General features: G+C 37.9%; 2 protein-coding genes across 2 annotated transcripts in view; both read right to left on the minus strand.

The window, feature by feature from the left end:
• SLC6A13 (solute carrier family 6 member 13) overlaps nt 1-13,475 on the minus strand; it is a 59,561-nt gene extending 46,086 nt beyond the window's left edge. The window contains exon 1 of the mRNA XM_054442598.2: nt 13,390-13,475. Within this exon, the coding sequence (XP_054298573.1) occupies nt 13,390-13,396 (7 nt within the window). The 5' untranslated portion in view covers nt 13,397-13,475. The remainder of the gene's footprint in view (nt 1-13,389) is intronic.
• The window catches only part of KDM5A (lysine demethylase 5A), a 119,924-nt gene continuing 97,214 nt past the window's right edge, over nt 1,919-24,628 (minus strand). Inside the window, exons 26-28 of the mRNA XM_054442596.2 lie at nt 23,446-23,666; nt 20,591-21,001; nt 1,919-13,606 (exon numbers count right to left, since the gene is read on the minus strand). Coding sequence (XP_054298571.1) covers nt 13,400-13,606; nt 20,591-21,001; nt 23,446-23,666 — 839 coding nt within the window. The 3' untranslated portion in view covers nt 1,919-13,399. The remainder of the gene's footprint in view (nt 13,607-20,590; nt 21,002-23,445; nt 23,667-24,628) is intronic.

Here is a 24,628-nt window from a genome sequence, read left to right on the forward strand (position 1 = left end):
CATAATATTAGAAAAACCAGGATAGAACTAGGCAATTTATACATATTTCCAAAATACATTTTTTGTGCAGGCCATCTTTTAGAAATGTGTAGATACTATCCTAGTGGTAACAGAAGCATAGAAAAGTTGACATTAGGATACCTGAAAATCTTAGGGCTATGTAATTCTAAGACAGGACTTCAGATGTGTATGTATTAATCCACAGAACCTACAGCAGTTAGAATATTAAACATTTTCCAAACAAGAACTGCAAAACAAACACACAGAGCCAGCACGGATCCATGCCCTTGCCGAGTTGTAAACGAGTCTGAAGAGTCGCCTGTCAACAGTAGCGATGGCAATACCATTATCTTGGAAAGAAATCATTGTTTCCTAGATGACAAACTTGGGATGAGATACTTTAAAACTCTCAATTCTGCTTTCAGTTTCTTCTCTTGCCTCCTATGTTTCCATACCATGCACACCACCAATTTACAAAACCCCCAATGTATCCATCCCTAGGGACAAAACAGAAATTCTTGTGAGGCACAGGAAAGGACAAATTTCAATGATGAGGAAATCCTCACATTTCCATTTCTCGATGGAAATTACAGCAATTTTTGCTGACAGCTTCCAAAAGCACAGGCTGTAGAAGAAATATGTATAGAGAGGAAACAAATTCATAAAGATACTTAACCATACACACTGTGAATACTATAAATTTTAAAATTCAAGATCTGATTCCTTCAGAGAGAATTGTAATTTGAAGACTAAAAGAATGCTTTGTATAGATATTAAAAGGGATATGAACCATATCTGAGGGTGCTCAGAGGAGAAATCAGTAGAGTTAAGGAACCCAGAATACAGTTGACAAGATTTGGAGATTTCTATTTTCCTAAGAAGTAAATTTGTTCTACTGAATGCAGGATATTGGCCAAAGGGCAGTTATAAATACTTCAAACTGCAGCAGTCTTATAAAATGTTAGCCCAAGTGTAAAAAGTTACACATTTCTTCTCATGAACATTAAAAAAGAAAGACATTACACTTACCTTTTTTGATCTAACTTGAATAGGAAAGTATGGATAGAGTGAATTTTATAGGTTAATGCAAAACTAACTGCGGTCTTTGCCACTGACCACAATTACTTTTGCACCAGCCTATATTAAGCCGAAGGAAGTTAGCTTATGCTCTCAGGCACTTCAGTCTTTGTATGATGCAGCACATTCTGTGTGAGTATAGCAGACAAACTCAGAGGTGGCCTCCCACGATCCCTGCCTCCCCTGGCGTTCACTTCCTTCTGTGATTGTCTCTTGGCATGGGCAGGACCTGGGACTTGCTTCTCACCAATAGAATAGGGCAATGGTGGCAGGATGTATGTGATTATACATACATGTTTACATTACATAAGATTGTAACCTAGTCTTGCTAGCTTTGAGAAAGCAAGTAGCCATGTTGGGAAAGCGCAGGGGCCAAGGAACTGAAGGTGACCTCTGGCCAGTGGCCAAACAAAATCTAAGGCCTTTATTCCAATGACCCAAAAGGAACTAAAGTCTGCCAACAACCACATGAGCTCAGAAGTAGATTCTTCCTCAAACTTCAGATATGACACAGCCTTAAACACCACCGTTGACGACAGCCTTGTGAGACCCTGAAGCAGGGTACCAGCAAAGTTGTGCCCTGACTCCTGACACAGCAATTGTGAGGCAATAAAATGTGTGTTGCTTTAAGCTGCTAAGTCTCTGGTAATACTGTTATGCAGCAGTAGGTAACAAATACAGTAAATACTGAATGTATACACATTTGTAAAGCTGTGTTTGCACATCAGAGGTTTTGGAATGACTATATGTACACATGCACAGACATGCAAACCATTTAAGAAACTTAAGAAATGTAGTCAACAGAGTAATAAAGAAACTTGGCATTCTTCACACCAATCAATTCAAGATGTAACAAAGATTTAATATAAAGCATAAAAGTTTTAAGCAAAATCATGGAGGTATTTTTATTACCTTGTAGTGGGGAAGGTCATTCTACGCACATCGGGAAAATCAGGAATTATAAAATCAAAGGGATTAAGTTTACATCATAAAACTTAACTTTTGTAACAAAAAAACTATAAATAAGGTTAAAAGACTAATAACATGGTCAAAAATTTGCAACACAAGACAAAGAAATAATGTCCTCAATATACATAGCTCTTAAACATCATTAAGATTCAGTATAATGCAAAACTATACAGCCATTAAAAACAATACAAATCTATATCTATGCTCATGTACAAATGTTCTCAGGATTAAGTGAAAGAAGCAAGTTACAAAGCAGTACATAGAGTGTGATCTCATCTACACAAAGGTGTACATAGTTGTATATAAGCATATGTAAATATGCACAGAGTTGTCTGAAAGTAAATCTTAACTGGTCATTTTGGGGTAGATTATTTTTTATTTATTTATTTATTTTTTAAAGTGCATGCACTATTTTTTTTAAGAAAGAAATATATTTTCCAAAAAAAGTTTTAGAAATGTTTGTGTACCTATGAAGCAAAAGTCCATTTATTTGGCAGAGAAGTTAATCAGACAGCAAAACCTCTAGTGAAGAAACACCAATGTGAAAGATAAAGGAAAGTAACTTCAAGGATGGAATCAACACCAATACGTGCAATCATTACTGAAGACATCATCTCAGGGAGAATGCTCCTGAGATATCTTCCAGCACTACTCATTTATGAGCTAAAGGGGAAAAAAGCCAGACTGGAGATGTTTTAAAATAACTTGGGGACAGAATGGGAGGCCATTTTGAATATGATACTAAAATGTATAAAAGGAAAGAATGGTCTATTAAGTTCCATTATCAAATTAATGATCTTTGTCTTACTGGTGACAGATGCATTCACTGTATGGATGGGAGTCATAAATATGAAAATATGTAAAATATACTTATTATACATAATCTTTAAAAATCATTATTTCTCATAATGCATTTAGAACTATGGTTCAACTCTGGCTGCAGAAAAACAAAATCCTGATGTTTAGGTCTAGAAAAGGCAAATCTAGAGATACTCAGATTAATGGCCACCTAGAGCTGGGAGTAGAAATAGGGAGTGACTAAACAGACATGAAGTTTCTTTTTGGGTGATGGAAACATTCTGAAGTTGTATGATGTGTAAGGGTTGCAAACTCTTTAAATTTACTAAAATCATATATTAAAATAAGTGGATTTTATGGTATATAGATTATACCTCCATAAAGCTGTTCAAAAAAACATTGATACTTGGGCTCCCTGTGAGATACTTGCAATTAGATTGGTCTAGGATGGGAGCAGCAGGTATGGTTTGTTTTTGAGGCAGAGTCTCCCTCTGTCACCTAGGCTGGAGTGCAGTGGCGCGATCTCGGCTCACTGCAACCTCCGCCTCTACCAGGTTCAATTGATTCTCATGCCTCAGACTCCCGAGTAGCTAGGATTACAGGCGTGTGCCACCACGCCCAGCTGAATTTTGGATTTTTAGTAGAGACGGGGTTTCGTCATGTTGGCCAGGCTGGTCTTGAACTCCTGACCTCAAGCAATCTGCCCACCTGGGAACACCTCCAACTGTACAAATGGAATTCTAACTATGTTCATTGTGAACTCTGTCTTGCTGGGGTGATTATAGACATGTATAGTTCTACCTTTCAGAATTGTAGGTTAAAAGCTAAAAGGATATTTTGAATATACATTTAAGATGGATATGAAGTAAGTTGGAATTGTCCAGATGAGCCCAAGGAGGAAAGTGAAGGGACTCAAAGTTATAGCACATAAGAAAAAAAAGATATTAAACCAGAGGAGTTAGGGATGAGAGGTGGAGAAGTAGAGATAATCGCTATCCTCAAATGTTGTAAGGCTGCCTAACAGAGATGCAACTGAACTAGTTTTTCACATTCTCAACCAGGATTGATGAGGCTACAGGAAGATAGATTTCAGGTCGTTGTAAGGAAGATCTTCACAATAATCCTGTTCTAGGCGTTGTGTCAGATCCTGGAGATATATTCTACAGTGACTATATTCTAGTGGTCCTCAAACTTTGTGTTCATCACAGTCACCTGCAGGGCTTGTTAAAACGCAGGTTGCTTGCCCCATTCCCAGAGTTTCTGTTTCAGGAAGTCTAGGGTAGGGCCTCATAATTTGCATTTCTAATGAATTCCCAGATGACGGTGATGCTGTCCATGCAGAAACCTCACTCTGAGGACCAGTGTCTAGTCTAAACGCTATTAGAGCTCCAAGAAAGGACATCTTATTCAGATTAGATGGAGAGGAGTAACCTGAAGGACTTCTCAGAGGAATTTGGGGATGAGTTGAATTTTGAAGAACGAGAAGGTAGTAAGGAGAAAAGGTAGATGAGGTTATGGCAGTCCAAACACAGAGAACATTAGGGGAGCAATAATGTATAGGAAGGAACAAAGGCATGAAACAGCATTCCTTCAGGTTATCTGTTGCATGTTTACTCTATGCATTGTATTGTTCTAGTTGCTGTGTATGGAGAGATAAAGGAAACAAAACCTCTGCTCTCATGGAACTTTTACACAAATATGCCATATATGGCAAAGTCCCCTAATGGAATAGAACAGGCCATTGCAAGAGATAGCATTTAAGCTGACATCTTAAGAATGAGCGAGCTGAGACCGTTGAGAGATGCTGGCGAAAATCACCAGGAAACCACGAGCCTCCAGCCTAGCTGTCAACCACCCACCCACCAATACCCAAGAGGTAATGAAGAGAAAGGCCCTGTCTCAACCTAGGTCCAGAAGCACTATCAAGGTTCCCAAGACAACCTCAAAAGGGAAGGGAACCCTCCAAGGGAGTTCCAGAAAAAAAAAAAAAAAAGCGTCTACAAAAAAGACCACTGCCTCAATAAAACCTGAGAAAGGGAGCAGGCCACACTATCCGGCCACTGCGACCAGCTGAAGGAGGAACTCAATCAAAATGAGACACAGGAGGACCCAAAGAGTGAGGAGCCTCTGCCATCACCAGCATCTCCCTGAGAAACAGTAATTTCAGGGCAAGACCAGAGACCTCTGAGCTATCTGAGAAGTCTCCAGAGGTCTAACTCCAGAAAACAGCCAACAGAGTCTAGAGTACATTTAACATCCCACAGGGTATGTCCACGGTGATGAAAATAAGACTAATACAATGGACTCTGGTGACTTGGGGGGAAGGGTGAAAAGGGGTGAGAGACAGAAGACTACACATTGAATGCAGTGTACACTTCTTAGGTAATGCGTGCACCAAAATCTCAGAAATCACCACTAAATGACTTACCCGTGTAACCAAACACGACGTCCCCCAAAAACCTATTGAAATAACATTTAATAGGTTAAAAAAAAATACAAGTGGAAATGTTTAACAGACAGTTGATTAAACAGCTCAGAAACAAACCATGGGCAAGTGATACTTTTATTCATTTGAATAAAAGTAATTGGGAGTGGACTGGGGCACCCATGGTATATAGAGAAGAGCCCCCAATTACACCATTTCAAGGGGTAAACAGAAAAGGAGGCTGATTAAAGAGCAGCTAAAGAGAAGAAAAATTAGGAAACGGTAGTGGCCAAGAATCCAACGGAGGGGTTTTTAAAAGGAAGTGGACAACAATGTCACACTGAAGAGAGGTCAAATACAAATGACTTCTAGCAATATGGAGTTCACGGACTTCAGTAGGGGAACTTTCAGTGAAATGAGGGGAGAATCCAGATTACAACTGGCTGAGGAGTGACTGAAACCTAAATACAGAGAAGAGGTAAGGCTTGGCTACAAAGAAGAAAAAGACAACAGGAAACAGAGACAGGTTTAAGGGAAATATATAGTTGAGTGCTCCTATTTAATAGAGCTTGAAATTATATGCTAAATGAGAGATACTGAAGATAAAGGGCTGATTGATAGAACAAGGTCTCTAAGGAGTTACAATGGGATAGGGTTCACTGATTTGCTCATTCACCTATACTTTCATAGTGTTGACCAGAGGACAGACACCTCTTCTGGGACAGATGATGATGATATAGATAACCAAGGAAGAAGCTTAGAAGCTCTCCTGTTAGCTTCAATTTACCCGTTACGAGGGTAGGCTTCTGCTGAGGCAGCAGAGGTGACAGGCTGAGTATTTGACAAGAGGTGAAAATCTGAAATACTCTTTAAGAACAGAAGAGGTTGTTGGACCGCCAGGGCTGCTAAACTGCTTCAAGAGCCTGCCTACTTGAGTCAATCTGTGGTGCTACCAACCAATGGTATATACTCAGGAGTATGCAGCAGCCCATGAAAGCGAAGAAGTCAGATGGCCAAACTGATCCACAGATAAGGTTCTGCAGAGCCAGAGTGACAGGCCACAGAGTCTATGCTAAATGGGGAAGCGGTAAAGCCAGAGTAAACTGACAGAGAGGGGGGAAAAAAAAAGGTTGGTTAAGGAATTGGAGGCTTCTTGAGGTCAAAGAGTAAGTATACTGAGAGGAAGAGATTAAAGGAAAATACATTAAAATCATAGAATAAATTAGACTGTACATTTCAGAAAATAAATTTCTGGTGAGTCCAAAGTGTGGCCTTAAAATTGGTTTGCTAAATGGAGTAAAAAATGACTAGTGGAGATGGAGGTCCAGCAATTGTTAAGGTCATCCATGACTAATGAAATTGCCCACAATGATGGCAGCACCGGGGAAAGAGATGCCCATCATCAAAGTCCCCTCCAAAAATGAAGAGGAGTAACCAAAGATGAGTGAGGAGGATAGATGGTGCAGCTCAACAGCAGAAGCCTCAAAATAGAAGAACAATGGTGTAGCAATGGCAATCAAGAATACAGGGGCATCACACCCCGTAATCCATCCATTTACTAGCAGTAAAGTGAGAAAATGAACACTCTCCACTTGAAATAGTCCTAAGGTAATGGCTGAGGGAGAGTCAATTTCCAGTTAATGAAAAAGCAGAAAAGCACATTTACAAAGGAATAGGGAATGAAAATCTCCATAATGCGAAGAACTGGCAAGGACAACAGCAATGGTAAAATGAATTGAGGAAAGTAGGTAACAATTTGAGGCCTGATGACTGGATGGGCTTCTATTTCAGATGGCAGCAATGCATTATAGGGATAAGAAGCAAAGTGAATCAAACCAGTCTCTCAATGTTTCAACTGAACTCTGGAATGAGATGTTTCTATGACAAAACAAGTCCTGGGAAGTGACCAAGACGAGATGAGCTTGAATTGTTATTCAAGGTTCCAAAGAGACCATGAGTGATATGCTGTTTTGTGTCTCAATGAAGTTTAGCCCCAACTAGAGAGGATGGTAGGGCTAGGTCAGAAAGACTAAAGCTGCCAGTGCCCAGGTGGCCTACTGGTCTCAACAGAGCAGCATAATTTGCAGAGGGAAGGGGCCCATAGATGACTGAACGGCTAGGCTAGGTTTGTCAAAATGTGTCTAACACTCTCACCTTACCTCCATGGAGTCCAGCACTGAATGGAACAGAGAGCTGCAGATATGCTAGCCCCAGGGCATAAGTGAAAGTGCTTGAAAATGCTGCAAAATTCAGACCCCAGCAGAGGGAAGTCTATAGGCAAGTTCCAATACATGTTGGTGACCAATACTTAGATCTTTCTGAGAGAGTCAGTACAGACGCTGTATGTTCTGTCCTCAGGAGGCTGAATCCATTTTTCTCTCATTAAATGGGGATTTGGACTATACAGCCTCTATTATCGTCTTTAAATTCTATAACCTTTTTAGGAAGAAACATCCTTAGAAATCATCTATGTCTTACACCCTGTCAAGGGGAGGGTTATAACTTAAGTTTCTTTGTAACTAACTTGCATATGGTAGGAAACCAAGGTCCACAATAGATAAGCAACTAACGTAAGGGGCCAAACATAGAGCTAAAACCCAGATTATTTCAATCCAGTGTTCTTTACATGATGTAATTCTAAGGTTCTCATCTGGGCTCCTGCAAACCTTTTTTGAAACTAAAGGAAATTCTGATTTCATCCTACGTCCCTGACAACTTCAAAAGGGCTCCTCAATATAAGCTGAGACCACCGAGCCATTTCTAAAGCTTCTTCTTGTGGTGCCTTTTTCCCCCCCACTGACAAGATACACAACCTAGCTCCAGAGATAAAGGCTAGGGAAAAGCTTTGCCTAATAAAGAAATTTCATGGAACTTTAAGGAAATACTAAATCAAGTCTTTCTTCCTACCAAAGTAGAAATACACTTTAAAGAACATACAAGTGAGAAGGGGTGAAGAGAGTGAAGTTCCAAAATCACTCTAGTTTATTCACATAATATAGTATTTGATTCCATTCTTTTGTACTGTTCCCTACTTTTATAATGTGTAAAATGTTTCACCATGTTCCAATTAATGGTTGAGCTTTAAATGAAAATATTCTGGATCTTCCATTTATTGGTATCAACCACAATAGCAAGACCCCCAAGAAATACCTGATCTAAACTGGAAGGGTCCAACACAATTTTTTTTTTAAATGGACTTGCCACCTTAAGAAATTTCAAGTGTATCTTTTTGTTGGCAAGAAAATTATTTCCCAAGAGGTAATCAGATTTCCCTCCCTGCCCCCGCTCTTTCAACCAACCCTCTTCCTAACATACACATACAGAGTTACACATTTCATGAAACTTGAGGCCAAGTCCACTGCAAGCAGAGTCTTAACATTTTCAGAAATGATCTGTCCTTCATATCTGCATAAGCTGGGATCCTTGGCAATGGGGAAAAGGTGCCATTTGCTTCTCTGAAGTAACTTGGGGTCTGAATTGGTTGTGAGCTTTAAGAAGCCAAAGAGAAAGGGAAAGCATTTCCTTTTTTTCCCTATTAATGGTTTGTTGCAAAGGGATAAACTTCTTAAGAACCAAAAGTGAGGAAATGTGTCGGTCATCACTGGATTCTTGCTGGAAACAGAAGGCAGGTGAAATCTTCAGGAATCACTTCACACTCCAAAAACACTATTCTCAGCAATGATAACAGGCTAATCATACCACTGATCAAATTATTTTGGCTCAGTTCTTTATTTTATAGTTAGCAAATGAAATTAGAAACTGCTTTGGCACAGGTTAAAGGTGGCTCCCATATACTCACTGGTTTTCCTCAGGATTATCAATACTCATTATCAAAATGTACTTTTACTTGGTTACCATTTAAAGTTGCCACCAATGTAAATGACAGGGATTAGGGGTGGGTATGGGTGTGGGGAACCTGAGCATACACACAATTTTTTAAATCTTTTAGATGTAATGCAATTAACCATATCTAATATTCTTTTAGAAAACACAAGAAACACAAAACATGCTCAAAGATCAAGAAATCAAGTTATACTTTTCATAAGGCACCACCAATTACCCTGATAAATTGTAAATAAATATGTAAGGGAATAATCAATAGGGAGTCTTGGGGTTTTACAAGACATTCCTGTTTAGACTACTGGGAGTACTGCAAAGGAAAAACAGCAAGATACAGCTTTCATAACCATCATTTCCTTGCCCAGTGCACATCATTTGTTGCATAGTGGTGACTGGATATGATCCAGGCCAAGACAAGACCAAAATTCAAAAAATACATTAACATCCATTCTTCCTCATACTACAGTATGAGGTACCACTTGGGACATTCATATCCAAAGAAGTAATGGTATGACTTTAAAAAAAAAAAAAGAGGAATTTCAAAAGGAGTACTTAAGGACCTGCTGTAAAAGCAACCTTCTACACACATATGAAGCTAATTCACATGTGAAACTTTATTAAATCTGGTTATATGTGGGACTTCAACAGCTCAATTTTTCCAAAATTTACGTTTCAAATCCCACTCCAAACTGTCACTTTCTCCCTTAAAAAGTGGATAAACCCATCCTTTGAAAGACAGGCTTTCTCAGTTTTTCTTTTCATCCTCCTACTGTAAGTACTGGCTGATATTCACACACATGTACTACAGAATTAAAATACTGACAAGCAAGCAGTTTCTTGACGTGCACGAATTGCATCCAGAATCCAAAAATTAAGAAACACAAAAAGACATTTTTTGGACATCTGCTAAAGACAAAAGTAGAGAAGAACAGAAGTAAAGCACAGGTAAAATCATGCTAATCTTACAGGTCAGCCTTTGTTTTTTTCAAAAAAAAAAAAAAAAGAGAGACAGAGACATGGGGTCTCGCTGTTGACCAGGCACAACTCAAACTCCTAGGTTGAAGCGATCTTCCCACTTCAGCCTCCTGACTACAGGTGCACTCCACTGCACCTGGCTGCCATGCTTTTTATTATTAAAGTACATTATGGGCAATCACAGGTTTAATGTTTGCCTTTTCAATTATTCAAGGTATGACATGCAATAATTTATAATTTTACTGAGGCACAAATTTGAATCATGCAGGCAAAGCTGGTGTGCAGCAGCTTAGTGAGAAAGTCATGCATCTACACACATCAACATGGCTTTGCTGCAGTGCCCATCAGGAAGCAAAATAAACATCTGTGGAAGGAAAATCTCCTGTTTTCTCCCCCAGCTAGAAAGCTAACTACTAGTGCTGTATTTGTACTTTTAAACTTGGGGATCTGCATAGTTCTAATGACTTAGCTTTTAAGAATACCAAAGGCCTACCATTTTTCCATTTTTCTTTCTATAACCTTTGCCAAGGTTAAAATACTAATGATGAAGAATTGCAACTTCAGTTGCAGTTTAGAGGAGATAAGGGTAGAAAGACATTTTAAATCATGTCTTAATACAAAATATTACAATACAGAAGAAGGGAACAAGTAAATAATTTTCTCCAAGTGAAAATAATGCTTTGTATTAGAACACCAACATTTCTTTAAATAGATGAATCTTGTTTCATTAATTCCAAACCACAGATTTGCGTATTTTTTGTTTTGCCATTAATTTCTCCCTTCTGTTCTTCTCATCCTTGGTCTAAACCTGTGGTCAAGTCATACCAAATCCTCCATGACTTTCAAGTAAATACAGAAAATCCCACAGTATCAATGAAAAGACATATTTAAGTTTCAAAACGTCAGAAGGTGACAGGAAGCTATTCATACTTTCTCAGCATCCTCATGACTCTCCACTGATAGTGGAATAGTTAATGGATGATTAGGAAGGAAAAATAAAAATTTTAAATGTATTTCAGGCATCTGTCACTTAAAATTACATTCAAGTTTTAACCCACAAATATCTGAAGACTTTTACAAAGAAGATCAAAAGGCAAAAAATATTGTGCTTTCTTGTATAACATCAACCAGAGGAAATTCTTAATTGATAATCGTTAGTTTGGCAAAAGGAAAACTTATGAAATCGGTTAATTAGTTACCTTGCAATATCCACTGAAATCTTCGATCATACACAAACTTACTTCAGATGAGACCTCAAGACATATGCACAGCAACACTAACAAACCTCTGAACAAGTCAAAACACTCAAAATGTTATACAGTATTAAGGAAAGAATGAATAAAAAGTAGGTAGTATGAACTACAGAGAAAACATTTACAGAAATTGGATTTTATAAGAAAACATCTTTTTTTTTTGTAAGATTCCTTTTGAGTTAAATCTCATACCCACTCAAACTGTAACTGGACAGTACATTTCACTTCTAGTTACTAGAAGACAGTTCTTTAAAAGAGACTGGGGCAAAAAGGGAAGAGGAGACTATAAGCTGTTGCTAGGTCCACCCCAATCCCCCCTTTAAAAGGAAAACTGATGAATTTAAGTCAAACCACAGATTTTTTTTAAACCAAAATAAAGACACCAGACAGTGATGACAAAACACTATTTTTAGTCATTTTTTTTTTTTGTCCTTGAAAAAAAAATTAGTCCCCTTCTAGTAAGAGTTTACATACAGCTTACCTAATACCTTAAGAAGAACAGAGAACACAACAGGAGGGAAGAGGACACAGCACCATAGTTTCAAACAATCACACACAAAAGAAAAAACAGCCAGCACAGACTAGAGTGAGACCAAGTTTCCCAACAGACAGGGACAAGTCCCAACACACAAAGGACATATAATTATCTATATGAACAAAAGCAAAATGGAAGATCTGGTCAGGCTGGGATGGAGGAGGGAGTGCTAACTCCTTGTACTACAAAGAAGGAATGGGATTTTTTTTTTTTAAAGCAAAAAAGAAAAAGCAAGCCCCCAAATGGATTTTTGATGTTGAAACTCTGTCATATGCTGCTGGTAACAGTAAATATATATATTTATATATTCATATATGTATATTAAAAAAGGAAAAATAATCTATTTATAGAACAGTCAGTAGTCAGGGACATTTAGAAAAAAGTAAAAACAAGTCCTTTTTTTTTTAAAAAAATGGATTTACTAAAACAACTTCATCACCCAGAGGTACTACAACCCCACATCCTCTGATGAAGCCATGGTGTTATTCAACAGCATCTGCTGTGGGCCGTAGTTAGAAATTGCCAGTGTTGGAAACAGCAGACATTGGGGTCAGGGTTGCAAGGCAAAAAGCTGTTATTTGCTGGTCTTGCTCATGGCCATGCCTGAAGCCTGCTGTCTGGAATACTTGTGAATGAAGTTTTCCCCGAAAAGCATGCATCACTGTGGCTCAGTAAGATAGTATGACTGGTCATCATCGTCATCGTCTTCTCTTTTTTTTTGGCAGAAGCCTGGATCCATGTACCTGCTCTTCCCTAAAATGTAGACCCAAGACAGCAAGACTTTTCAAAGCCAAAAAATGGTTCCTTGCCTTGTAGTAGGTTCTTCTCCTCAGAATCCAATCTAGTCAGATTTCTGATCTAGACGACATCCTCATCCTTACAAAGATAAGGTGACCTGTCCCAGCTTGTGAGAGGTTCTCCTATTTGGGGTGTTCTTCTAGCACAAACAAGCACAAATCGCTGAGGTCAATAGACTGTGATACCATTCCTTGACGTCTAACAGAAATAACTTTGGCCCTGTTACTCCTAGTTGTATCTTTAGGGCATTAAGTACCAGGTAACAGTGGAAGGAAAGTGGTACTCCAATCCCTCTCCAACTATCCCAATGAAGGAGATCCAAGCAATTAGCACCTTCAATTGGTGCTGCTCCTAAGTTGTAAGCCTCTAACTACTATCAGCTGGACAAAAGCCACATCCTATATGCCCTGTTAGCACACCAATGTATTAATACTAACCAGCCACCCTAGAGCTCAATCAAGCATCTGGCCTTAATGCAGTAAACCACACTCAAAGGAGACATGAAATATTGGCTGTTGTACCAAAGAAGACACCCTCTGCATAGATATGTTGATAGAGAATGTAACCCACAGAGTCCATGCAAAGAGGAAGCCAGCACTAAGAGGACTTTCTCTGAAGGCCATTCATCTTTGGAAGCAACATTCCAAGTGGATATCAACCACTCTACTTGATGACTAAGGTCTCAATGTGGTCCATGTCCCCCCATGTCCCAAACTAACCAAGCATCTGCTAACTGGTCTCTTTAAGATCCTCCATTGGTAGTTTGTAGCTCATTATGAAGGAAGGAGGTGGTGCTGGACCTGGGCTAACTGGCCCCTGCTTCTTTGCACAGTTTATACAGATGTAATCTTCATTTTCAGCCATTTCTGGAGATACACCCACACAAACTTGATGAAACCACTCATCACAGCCACCATCACATTGTACCCAGTCTACCTGTAGGAAACAAGATTGGGGAATGTTTAGGTTACATAAACATTAAGCCTAGAATAAAAGCAAACCAAAGAGCTTTCTTGGCTTAAATGATAGCAAACAACTGGGATGTCTAGATATGCAATGACTTCTTATGGGGTTATTTTTTAAAGAAAGAAGCTGAGAAGTTAATACCCCAAAATTATATTTTACCATAGTGTGTCCACAAAATTAGGCCTCTTAGGTACTCCATTACCTCATGAATACCTGGGGCTCCTTGTGAGGCAGAAACATGTTTGAGAAAAATTTGACAAAAAGGGAACTTCTAATAGAGCAGCCAAGTAGTTTTAGCTAATATTAACAATTTCTAGGCTCTAAGACAATGCAATTATCAATCAAGAAAGGAAGAGTACAACAATGTGAAGGCAATCCTGTGTATTAGCTTTATTTCAAAGAGATAAGCCAAAGTACTAAGAGCATTAAATACCTTTTTAGAAAAGCAGTCACATAGGCCACTTTTAAAACTAATATTTTTTATTCTTCTCTTCTTCCGTTACAAATACAACTCCCTATAAAAAGTTAGCAAATATCAGATGTCAAATCTTACAAATTAACCAATTATAACAGTCAAAGACACAGGTCAATAGATCACTCGGGTTTAAAATTAAAATCTGAAAAACTGATAGGTCAGTGGCAGGTGTCAAACTTTGACCCTTCTGACAATACTGTGATTACAGGAGGCTAGGAAGGGATTGCAGTTTGGTGACTTTAAGCCTTGGACTTAAGAGTTAACAATAAAGTGACTTTTGGCTTTTATATTTGAAGGCTGATTGTGGTAGTTTTTACAGCTAATGTCATGGCAGACAAGAACATTTAAGATGAAAAGAGCTACTCTCCCTCACCTCAATACCAAGGTTGGTCATTTCATTGGCAATGTAAGAAGCCACTTAAAACCATGAGCTTTACCAGATATCAAAGTAAGGAATAGAAAGGGATCCAAGAAGTACCTCTATACAACTTAAGAGAAAGAACAGATGAAGGAGGTTTTGGCTAGGTAAATGAGTTTCATTCATAGAAACTGAGTGGTTTTCAAAATTAGTTTCCATGTCCTATAAAAAACTGTCAAAACCACAGTAGTCATGTCAGTAGTTTTAGGCTTGTAACAAGGGGTGGGAAAAATAATTTGTCAAAATGATATTCTACTTGTATTGTTCCTATGCTAAAGTTCTAGATCTTCAGAGACTATATTGTTGTAACATAAAGATTACTCAACTCAGAAGTTCTGAGTTCCAGTGTGTATAACTTCAGGCAAGTCATTTAACCTCACTGAGTGACTCAATTTCCTCATCTGAAAAACGGAAATGACATTAATTACAAGATTACCGAGAGGATCCAATGAAATAATGTATGGCAAAACACCTAATTCACTGCCTAGGATACTGGAGGCACTTTCCAGTCGTGGTTTCATGGCTGTACTCATTACCCTACACTACACAAAACATTTTGCACCTTGATACAACTGTCGGCAGCACTGCTTTTCCAAGTGTTGTAGACCACTGGCATCAGAATCATCTACTGTGTTTGTTAAAAATGTAGCTGGGACCCATCACCCTATGAACTCAGAATATCTGGGGAGTACAAGCCAGAAGCTTACATTTTTAATCAGCTCCCAAGTGATTCTCATATATTCTAAATCCGATCATTGCTGGCCCTCTGTGATATCACCTCCTGTAAATTCAGAGCAACTTAACAATACCTTCCTAAACTGTTTTGTTTTTGTTCTGTAATTGTTTGTTTAGCTTCCGAAGTCTGTGCAATAAAAAAACTCACCAAAATGTTCCTATTGTAGCAAACTAATCAGAGACCAAAAAAAAAAAAAAAAAGGGAAATAATGGCATCTGTGCAAAATGTAAAAATTAAAGTACGGCAAGCAGTAAAGACTCACAAAATGCTAGCTGTAAAGAGGTGCACTCAGAGTGAGAGTTTTGGCTATTTGGGACTGGTAAAGGGAACTGGATAGATAAACTGTGGTTCTCTGTGCTGCCCAGGTTTGAGATACCATGCTTTTTATAATGGTACCTGTGAACCAACAGTTACCTTCACCCTTACACCTCCAACCCTCTTTCTTAATCCAGTCTAGTCCCCATTCATGCTAATCCATTGGATAAGAAAGTTATTAATGTATCAGTATTTGCTACAAAGAAAAGTGTCCCATGTCTTTTTAAATCTAGTGTTTGCACTATACTCACTGGCTTACAATTTTCCAAAATTCTCTTGCAAATAAGACAATACTTTCCCTTTTGTGATTTTGACTAAAGGTCCCTTCCTAAGCCTAGATCTTCTACCATTTCAAAAGGGTATATAACCTTCCTTGAGATATTGGTACACAAATTCTAACCTAGACTACAGGTTATGTAACAATTTAGCCTGATAATAGAACAAGCAAAAAATAGTCCTTCTCTTTACCAGTATCTTTTTTATCATGTTCATCTACTAACAATCAACTTTGAGTTCTACTTTTGTGTGAAAGGCCCACAGCATCATAAAGCAAACTAAAGTTTGGGATGTCAACTGAATCCACAGATGATTTTGACACAGGGGCAACAGACTATGTAGTATCCTGAAAACTCAAGAACACAATTTGGATAACTGTATAAACTGTCATTTCCCCCCCTTTCATTATTTCTAGGAGATGTATTTAGCGAATCACAAAAATAATTATTAATCTTCACAGCTATGAACTGTTCAAATATTAAATGATAAGAGATTTTACATTACAGTACAAATAGGTTACTATGTTTAGATCTGGGAGAAATGTCTGTTTTAAAAAGAAATATATTAAAAAGAGGAAATATTAGTTTAATATTCATGTTTTGCTATATGGTTTCATATTCACACTTAAGAAAAAATATTTGGCATAGTATATTTTGTTCATTTCTTAGAGAATAGTACTGCACTGGGAAAAAAGAAAATCTGGTAATGTAGTGATATTCTTAGCTTACTAATTAAACTGAGCTTTTGTTATTTTGGCATTTAATATCTTTTGCACCCCAAGCTTCCCGGCAAAAGTCGGATCTGAAAAAGGAAAACAATTCACTAAGTGAACTATAACATATGTTCAGAATCCTTGTGTGTATTTTCTTGGTGCCAAGGAATGACAGATTTCTCGTATGTGGGAATTTCTGCGCCAACACTGGGAAAGTCCCAGGGAAACTGGGACAGTTAGTCACTCTAGCTCAACATCATGCACGTGCACACGTGTGTGTGTGTGTATTACACACATTTAGGTAACTTAACCTTTGCTTATCTGTGCTAAAAGGAGATATGAACTAGTAAAGCCACTGGAAATGCAAATACTTTGAGGCAACACCCCCGTGAAAATCTTAAATCAGGGTGGCTAATAAATAGTAAAAATGAGAGTTCATAGTCTCTTAATGTACCACACAAAACTTCTCATGGAAGTAGGAATGGGTAAAGGAAAAGACCAACTTAAGAGGGTTAAAAAAAGTGAAGAGAAAAAGAAGACTATTTTCATAAGTAAAATTATTAAATATTTATTCTAATACAGAAGAAAAATACTACTTAAATTAGTAGCCTGAAAGAATCTGATACCAATAAGATTGAATAAAGAGTTCAGAGAAAAAGATTCTGAACTTTAAAATTAATTTTTTAAAAAGTTTTAATATTAATTTTAGCTTGACATTAATTTAATAATCAAAGGAAAAATTATTTTTTCAAAATTTTTACATTATTCTGGTATTGTCTTTCTTTTTCTAAAACGTCTTGAAACTGAGGCTAGGCACATTTAACTAGCCTCATTTCATCTTTCTTTTAATTTTTAAAAGAACATTTCTCAAAAAAAGAGCTGGGCATAGTGGCGTGTGCCTGTAGTCCCAACTATTTGGGAGGCTGCGGCAGGAGCTGGAGCCCAGGAGATCAAGGCTGCAGTGAGCTATGACCACACCACTGCACTCCAGCCTGGGCAACAGAGTAGGACCCTGTCTCAAAAAAAAAAAAAAAAAAAAAATTTAATCTGCATATTTTGGGGGAAAAGTCCCAGTAATTATTGGTTAGAGAAATAATAGTAATTACTGGTCAGAGAATTCACCTAAAAACAAGTGAACCTAGAAGTTATTTTTTGCTGCATGGTATCTTAAAGAACAAACTGGCCTAAAAAGCATGATTTTTTCTTTCTTTTTTTTTTTTTTACATCATCTTGCCAACCTTTTTCTTTTTGAGACAGGGTCTCCCTGTGTAGCCCAGACTTCAGTGCAGTGGGGCAACCACAGGTGCGATCATAGCACATTAACTATAGCCTTGAACTCCTGGACTCAGGCAATCCCCCTGTCTCAACCTTCTGAGTAGCTGGGACTACCGGGATGTGCCACTGCACCTGGCAAAAGCATTCTTTTCTTATTTTGTTCTGAAGATGTGTGCTGTGTATTAATTGTTTTCTCAGAGAAACACTAAACACTGAGAAAGTTTTAACATTCTTTACAGAAATTTTTATAGAACTGCAACTTTTATTTAGCAAAATCAATGTCAGGAACAAACATGTAGAACCATAAAAACTGCAAAACAGCAGTAACAGGCAAAATACCTATAATCTGAAATAACTTCTGCTTAAAATGAAACACGTTATAGAAATATAACACTATTTTTTATAAACTAACAACACAGGGTAGGGCACACATTGCTCACCTTTATGTATCGTAACAGTTCAAAATAGACATTTTCTCTGAGCATTCAGCCAAATCTCCTTTTGCTCCATCAAAATGTAGATGATAACTCTAGATTTTGTTTAAAGATTTTGTTTAAAAAATACCTATAATATTAGGAGCAAATCTCACAGTTCTTTCAAAAATAATGATCACATCTTAGCACTTATGTTGCATTTTTTGGTTAACAAGTGCTTTCATAGAGATTGTTTTGTCTTATCATCATAACCCTTTGAATAGGCAGGGCACCTGTTAATTTCACAATTTCATAGCAAATGAAAAAAAAAAAAAGGCCTAAGTGTTTATATTGCTATAAGAAGACAACAGGAATAATGGATGAACTGAATCCTATTTAAATGCTGAGCAGAAGGGAGGGGAAAGATTAAGTGATAAGGAGAAAGAGCATAAAAATAAGACAAAAGGCTCATGATAGATATAAACATTATAGAAAGAATGTCACGAAAGTTTAAAAAGGAAACATCCTACCTTGCTGCTAGTCTTTAAACTACCATAAAATTAAGGAAGAAAATGGAGAAGGTTCTGCCAATAATGAACTGCTACACTTTGATACCCAAAGAGAAAGTTAACCCTTCATCAGCCTCTTTAATAAACAAACTCAGATGGAAATAAATTCAAAATTAAAGATAAAAATAATATGCACATATATATGTATTAAAATGCTTTAAAATGTTTATAATATAGGAAGATGCTTATAAAATGAATAGATGCAAGTCAGTAAACAGTCTGACAATGATATAAAACAAATGCCATAGGAAAAAAATTGGAAGGAAACACTAAAATATTTATAGCCGTCTGCCTTGGAAGATTAGACTATAGGATATATATTTTACTATACATATTCCAAAAAATGAATAGAATACCCCTAATACATCTCATTTAAATATGTGTCATTTAGTTTGGGAATGTGTTTTTGTACTTACATCTCAATTATCGATGGGGTAGAGGTGTTAGTGGAGAGAACCTGGTCTGACAGCCAGGATCTAGGGTTCTACTTTTGGTTTTGCTACTAACTGGCTCGGTAACTTTGGTCACATAATTACCTTCCCTGAGTCCTGGTTGCATCATTTGTAAAATGAGTAGCCTGAACAAGGTAACCTCTTGGTGCCTTCAAGCTCTAAAAAGGTTTAAGTATTTCATTGAAAAAGTGAGGGCATAACCTATAGGAACAGTGATGCAGTTTTATTTACTGTTTATATTTTCAAACTGAGGCACTATTAGAATTCTAAATATCAAATAGTATAATGAGCATAATAAAATTAAAACTACAGATTTATCAATACTCTTGATAAGAGTCGTAACAGGTGCCTCCAATCATTTAAACAACTGGAATTTTTCATAAAGTCTGACTATTACTCTCAGAAGTTCATACTGTCAACATTATATCTAAAGAACGGCCATAAGAGAATTACTACACCTAAAATTTAGGGTTGGAAATTTTAAAACAATGCTTTTTTTTTTTTGAGACAGGTTTGCTCTTGTTGCCCAAGCCTGGCTTACTCCAACCTCTGCCTCCTGGGTTCAAGCAATTCCCCTGCCACAGCCTCCCAAGTAGCTGAGATTACAGGCGCACGCCACTACATCCTGCTCATTTTTTGTATTTTTAGTAGAGATGGGGTTTCACCATGTTAGCCAGGCCGGTCCCGAGCTCCTGATCTGCCCGCCTTGGCCTCCCAAAGTGCTGGGATTACAGGCATGAGCCACACCTTGCCTGGCCTAAAATAATGCATTTATAGGTTTGAATTATTTGTTGCAAAAGATTTGAAGAAAATCATATTCCATTTAGGAGGGTGCTCACAGCTCTGAGTGTAAGATATGGACTAAAAGTTTCAAGTCTTTGGAATACCGTCTTAACGCAACTTGCCGCAGCTCCTACAATACTGGCCCAGGACTTTTTTCAGGCCATTGTGACTATCTGACAAGGTATTTAGTTCTCTGAGTCACCTTATAGGGAAGGCACAAGATTATTCTGAAACTTGTTATGCCCACTGCATATGAAATGCACTGTTTGCCAGGGAATGTCACATAGCTTCTCTCTACTCCTGTCTCATTATGCTCATTAAGTATACGATTTTTAAAATACGACACTTCTACTAGGCACACTAAGAGCCTCAATATTCAAAACAGTTTGTAGAAATTGTACAAAAGACATTATATTGGAAGTCCAAATCCTAGAACCAAAAACATACTATATACATTGATATCAAACATGTGTCTCCACAACTGTTGCTCCTTGACCTCTCACGCTTGACTATAAACAGTTGGAACTCACCTTGTCCTTGCAGGGCCTTTGGCAGTTCTGTGCTGCGCACACAGCATTCTCATCATCAGACTCCTCTGCTCCTGACCAGTCATACTTTGAGGGGATGTCCAGCACCTTTTTCTCTCTTTTCTTTTCAGTGCTCTCTTTCACAAGTTCAACTTTGGCTGCAGCAGCCTTCTCCTTCTTTTTCTTTCTCTCTTCTTCTTTTGCTAGTTTCTTGGCCAGTTTATTCAGCTCCTTTGATTTGTCTGCACTTAATTTTAATTTTTTCTTTTTAGGTTTGTCCATTTTCTTTAACTCCTTGGACTTCTGTTTTCCTTCACCAAAAAGCTGCTCTACCTTTTCTAGCTTCCGTTTCCGTTTCTTCTCTGAAGAGTCCTTTCCTTTCACTTTTAGTGGTTTCTCTTCCATGCTGTCATCCTTCAAAAATATAAATTTAGGAACAATTTTAAAGCAAGACAGTTAAAAAACAGTATTTCTCTCTTATATGAGGGACCTAGAATAGACACATTCAGAGAGACAGAAAGTGGAACAGAGGTTACCAGAGGCTGAAGGGAAGAAGAAATGGAGATTTGTTTAGTGGGTATAGTTTCTGTTGGGGATAACTAAAAAATTCAGGAAATGAATAGTGGTGACAGTTGCGTAACACTGTCAATCTACTTAATGTAACTGAATTGTCTACCTAAAAAGGGTTAAAATGGTAAACTTTATGTTATGTATATTATGCTACAGTAAAAAAGATTTATGGGCCAGGCACGGTGGTTCACGCCTGTAATCCCAGCACTCCGGGAGGCCGAGGCGGGTGGATCACTTGAGGTCAGGAGTTCAAGACCAGCCTGACCAACACGATGAAACCCTGACTCTACTAAAAACACAAAAATCAGCTGGGTGTGGTGGTGCATGCCTGTAGTCCCAGCCACTTAGGAGGCTGAGGCAGGAGAATGGCTTGATCCCGGGAGGCGGAGGTTGCAGTGAACCATGATCAATCCACTGCACTCCAGCCTGAGCAACAGAGCAAGACTCCATCTCAAAAAAAAAAAAAAAAAAAGGGGGATTTATGTTATTCTAAAGATATTTAAAAGACATTTTAAGAAGGCAAGCATACTATTCAATGAAGGTAACACTAGAAAATCACAAGTCTGAAATGAAATATTTAACTTATATTAGCTTACTAGGAGAAAAAGGGCACACAAAAAAAATCAGTGTTAGCATAATATATTAACACAGTCTGCGGCATCTCTGTTAGAGATGAAAACATACACAAAAAGCAAACTGTACTAAATTATGTAATAACTTTTGGGATCTTCATAATAATAAAAGTATTGGTAGTTATTTTTAAAAAGTCAGAAAAACATAAAATTGTATCCATGATCTCATTACACAGAATATATAGTGACTTTGCCAACGGCTAGAAAACAGTTCATGTGACAAAGCAAAAAAAATTGTCATTTTTGTTTTCGGCTTTTTAATATTGTGGCTAGTATGTGCCAATGTAATAAACATTTAAAATATTAATGGTAAAAGTGTATCTAGTAACAGAAAGAACAGGAGGAGGAATCAGAGAAAGAAATACTGAAGAAACATAACATAAACCTAATAATTTCCTTGAGAACTCATTTTTCTATAGATTTGACACTTGAAAATCTTTGACAGGAACCTAAGAATCAGCAGAATCCAAAAGAACACTGGATTATAAGTGCCTTAAGTCTATTACATCTTGAACAAGATATTTAACCTCTTAATACTTTGTGCTTCCTTATCTGTAAAATAAAAAGGATTGGGTAAAAGATAATGAATGTGAAGAAAATGCTTTGTAGACTGGAAAACACTATCTAAATTAGGCTACCTAGATCTGACTTTCAAAACAAAAACAAACTATAGTATGCTAAATATATCTGTATCAACTGTTGGTGACATGGTACCATTCCATTACATGGAAAGAAGGAAACTAATGAAAAGAATACTCATGAAAACAAATGAAAAGAATCAAATGGCAGAATTAGAATCCAGGTCTCCTTATTTTTTACTGGATGTGTGACCTTAATCTTCCACCTCTCGTACTTACTTTCTTCATATGCAGAATGGGTAAAATACTTGCCCTCTAGCTCCCCTACCCATTCCTCTTCAAGACGGTGGTGAGGACCAAATGAGCTCATGGATATGGTATGATCATCTCATCAAATGAGCTCATGGAACTGCTATGTATAAGTGTGATATATGAACGTGGATCTTCTCTCCCACCCAGTCTTCTATTACTTAACCATCCCTGTGCTTCTTTTTTATAGCCACTATATATTCTCCCCTATCTCTGAGCCCTCCAATAATGGGAGTCTGGGCTAAAGAGGTTGTTCTAAACTGGATGGTTATCAGTCTTGCCCTTCCCCGCTTCTTTTTAGCAGAAATGGCCTTTTTTTTTCAACTTAGATACTACCTAAAAGCTTAAAACCATAAATCAAATCTCTGGTGTCCTACAAGAAGAAAGGAAAGGAAAGGGGAAAGGAGAAAGGGGAAGGAAAAAGGAAAGAGGAAAGGAGTGAAGAAAAAAGAAAAAGAAAGGAAAGGACAAAAGAAAGAGAAAGAGAGAGAGAAAGAAAGAGAAAGAGAGAGAGAGAAAGAGAGAGAAAGAAAGAAAGAAAGAGGGAGCAAGGGAGGGAGTAAGGGAGGGAGGAAAGAGGGAGAGAGGGAGGGAGGCAGGGAGGCAGGCAAGCCAGCAAGCCATAAAGCCCAATTTCTTTGGCGAAGTGGGAAAGTAGACCAGCCAGATTACTGCCCTCAGCCATCCTTTTGCCAACATTTATGATACCTCTAAGGCACCTAGGCATTCTAGTTTTTAACCACTGTTTAAATAAGTATTAAATCCATACCTCCATGATATGCAAGAATCTGTCTTCAGAGGGTGGGTGTGTGGCCTGCAAAATCCGCCATATGTGTTGAGTCTCATCCAGAGACACTTCCAGGAGATCTCCAACCATCATAAGTTCTTCCAGTTGTGCCTTAGCTCCAGGTGACAACTCCAGCACTGGAGGTTCCAAACTTCGGGGCACCAAAGGGCTCTTCCGAGGTTGTTTCCTTGGGGTGCTAGAACCTTTCCCAAAAAATACCATAAAACAAAGCAAAAAAAATTAAAACTATGGAAAAAACATGTTTTCAAAGTAAATGTTGAGAATAGCCCCCCATCCCTCAATACTAACTTCAGATATCTGGATTCATTATATCAGTATGAAAATGCGAACAGAATTAGAAACAAATACAGACCAAAAAGATGAACAATTCCAAGACCCACTCTAAAAAAAATGGTTTGGGGTTATTAATAAAAAGCAGTTCTTCCAGCCAGGTGTGGCGGCTCACACTTGTAATTCCAACACTTTGGGAAGCTGAGGCAGGCGGATCACCTGAGGTCAGGAGTTCGAAGCCAGCCTGACCAACATAGTGAAACCCCGTCTCTACTAAAAACACAAAAAATTAGCCAAGCGTGGTGGCGCATGCCTGTAATCCCAGCTACTCGGGAGGCTGAGCGTAGGAGAATCTCTTGAACTAGGGAGGGGGAGGTTGCAGTGAGCCAAGATCACACCATTGCACTCCAGCCTGGGCAACAAGAGAGAAACTCCATCTCAAAAAAAAAAAAAAAAAAAAAAAGTGGTTCTTTATCCTGAATGTTAATCTCTACTGAGTCTTTATCGTATGGCAAGGGGAGCGAGCAACCAGAATCTCTCAATTTTAGAGTATACCAAAAGATCAACCATTTAATAAAGCATTTGGCTGCCTTATATAAATAACTGGTTATCTTTCTAATGAACAGACAATAATACACAGTTCCATAAAATCCTGAATTTTATTATAAAGAGATAAACACCCTCCATCTTCCAGAGTTATGACCTAAAGTAATGTGACTTGTTTTTGCTGAGGGAGAGAAAAATTAACATCACAGAGAAAATCACCCTCCAAGGAAAGGAAGAACTTTCTAACAATTAAAGTTACCCAAAACCAGAATAAATATGCTTAAAAAGCAGCAGTTCCACAACACCTGATAATGACCAAATAGAAGGT

This window comes from Pongo pygmaeus, chromosome 10 (assembly GCF_028885625.2).
Source record: "Pongo pygmaeus isolate AG05252 chromosome 10, NHGRI_mPonPyg2-v2.0_pri, whole genome shotgun sequence".
NCBI classification, from domain to species: domain Eukaryota; kingdom Metazoa; phylum Chordata; class Mammalia; order Primates; family Hominidae; genus Pongo; species Pongo pygmaeus.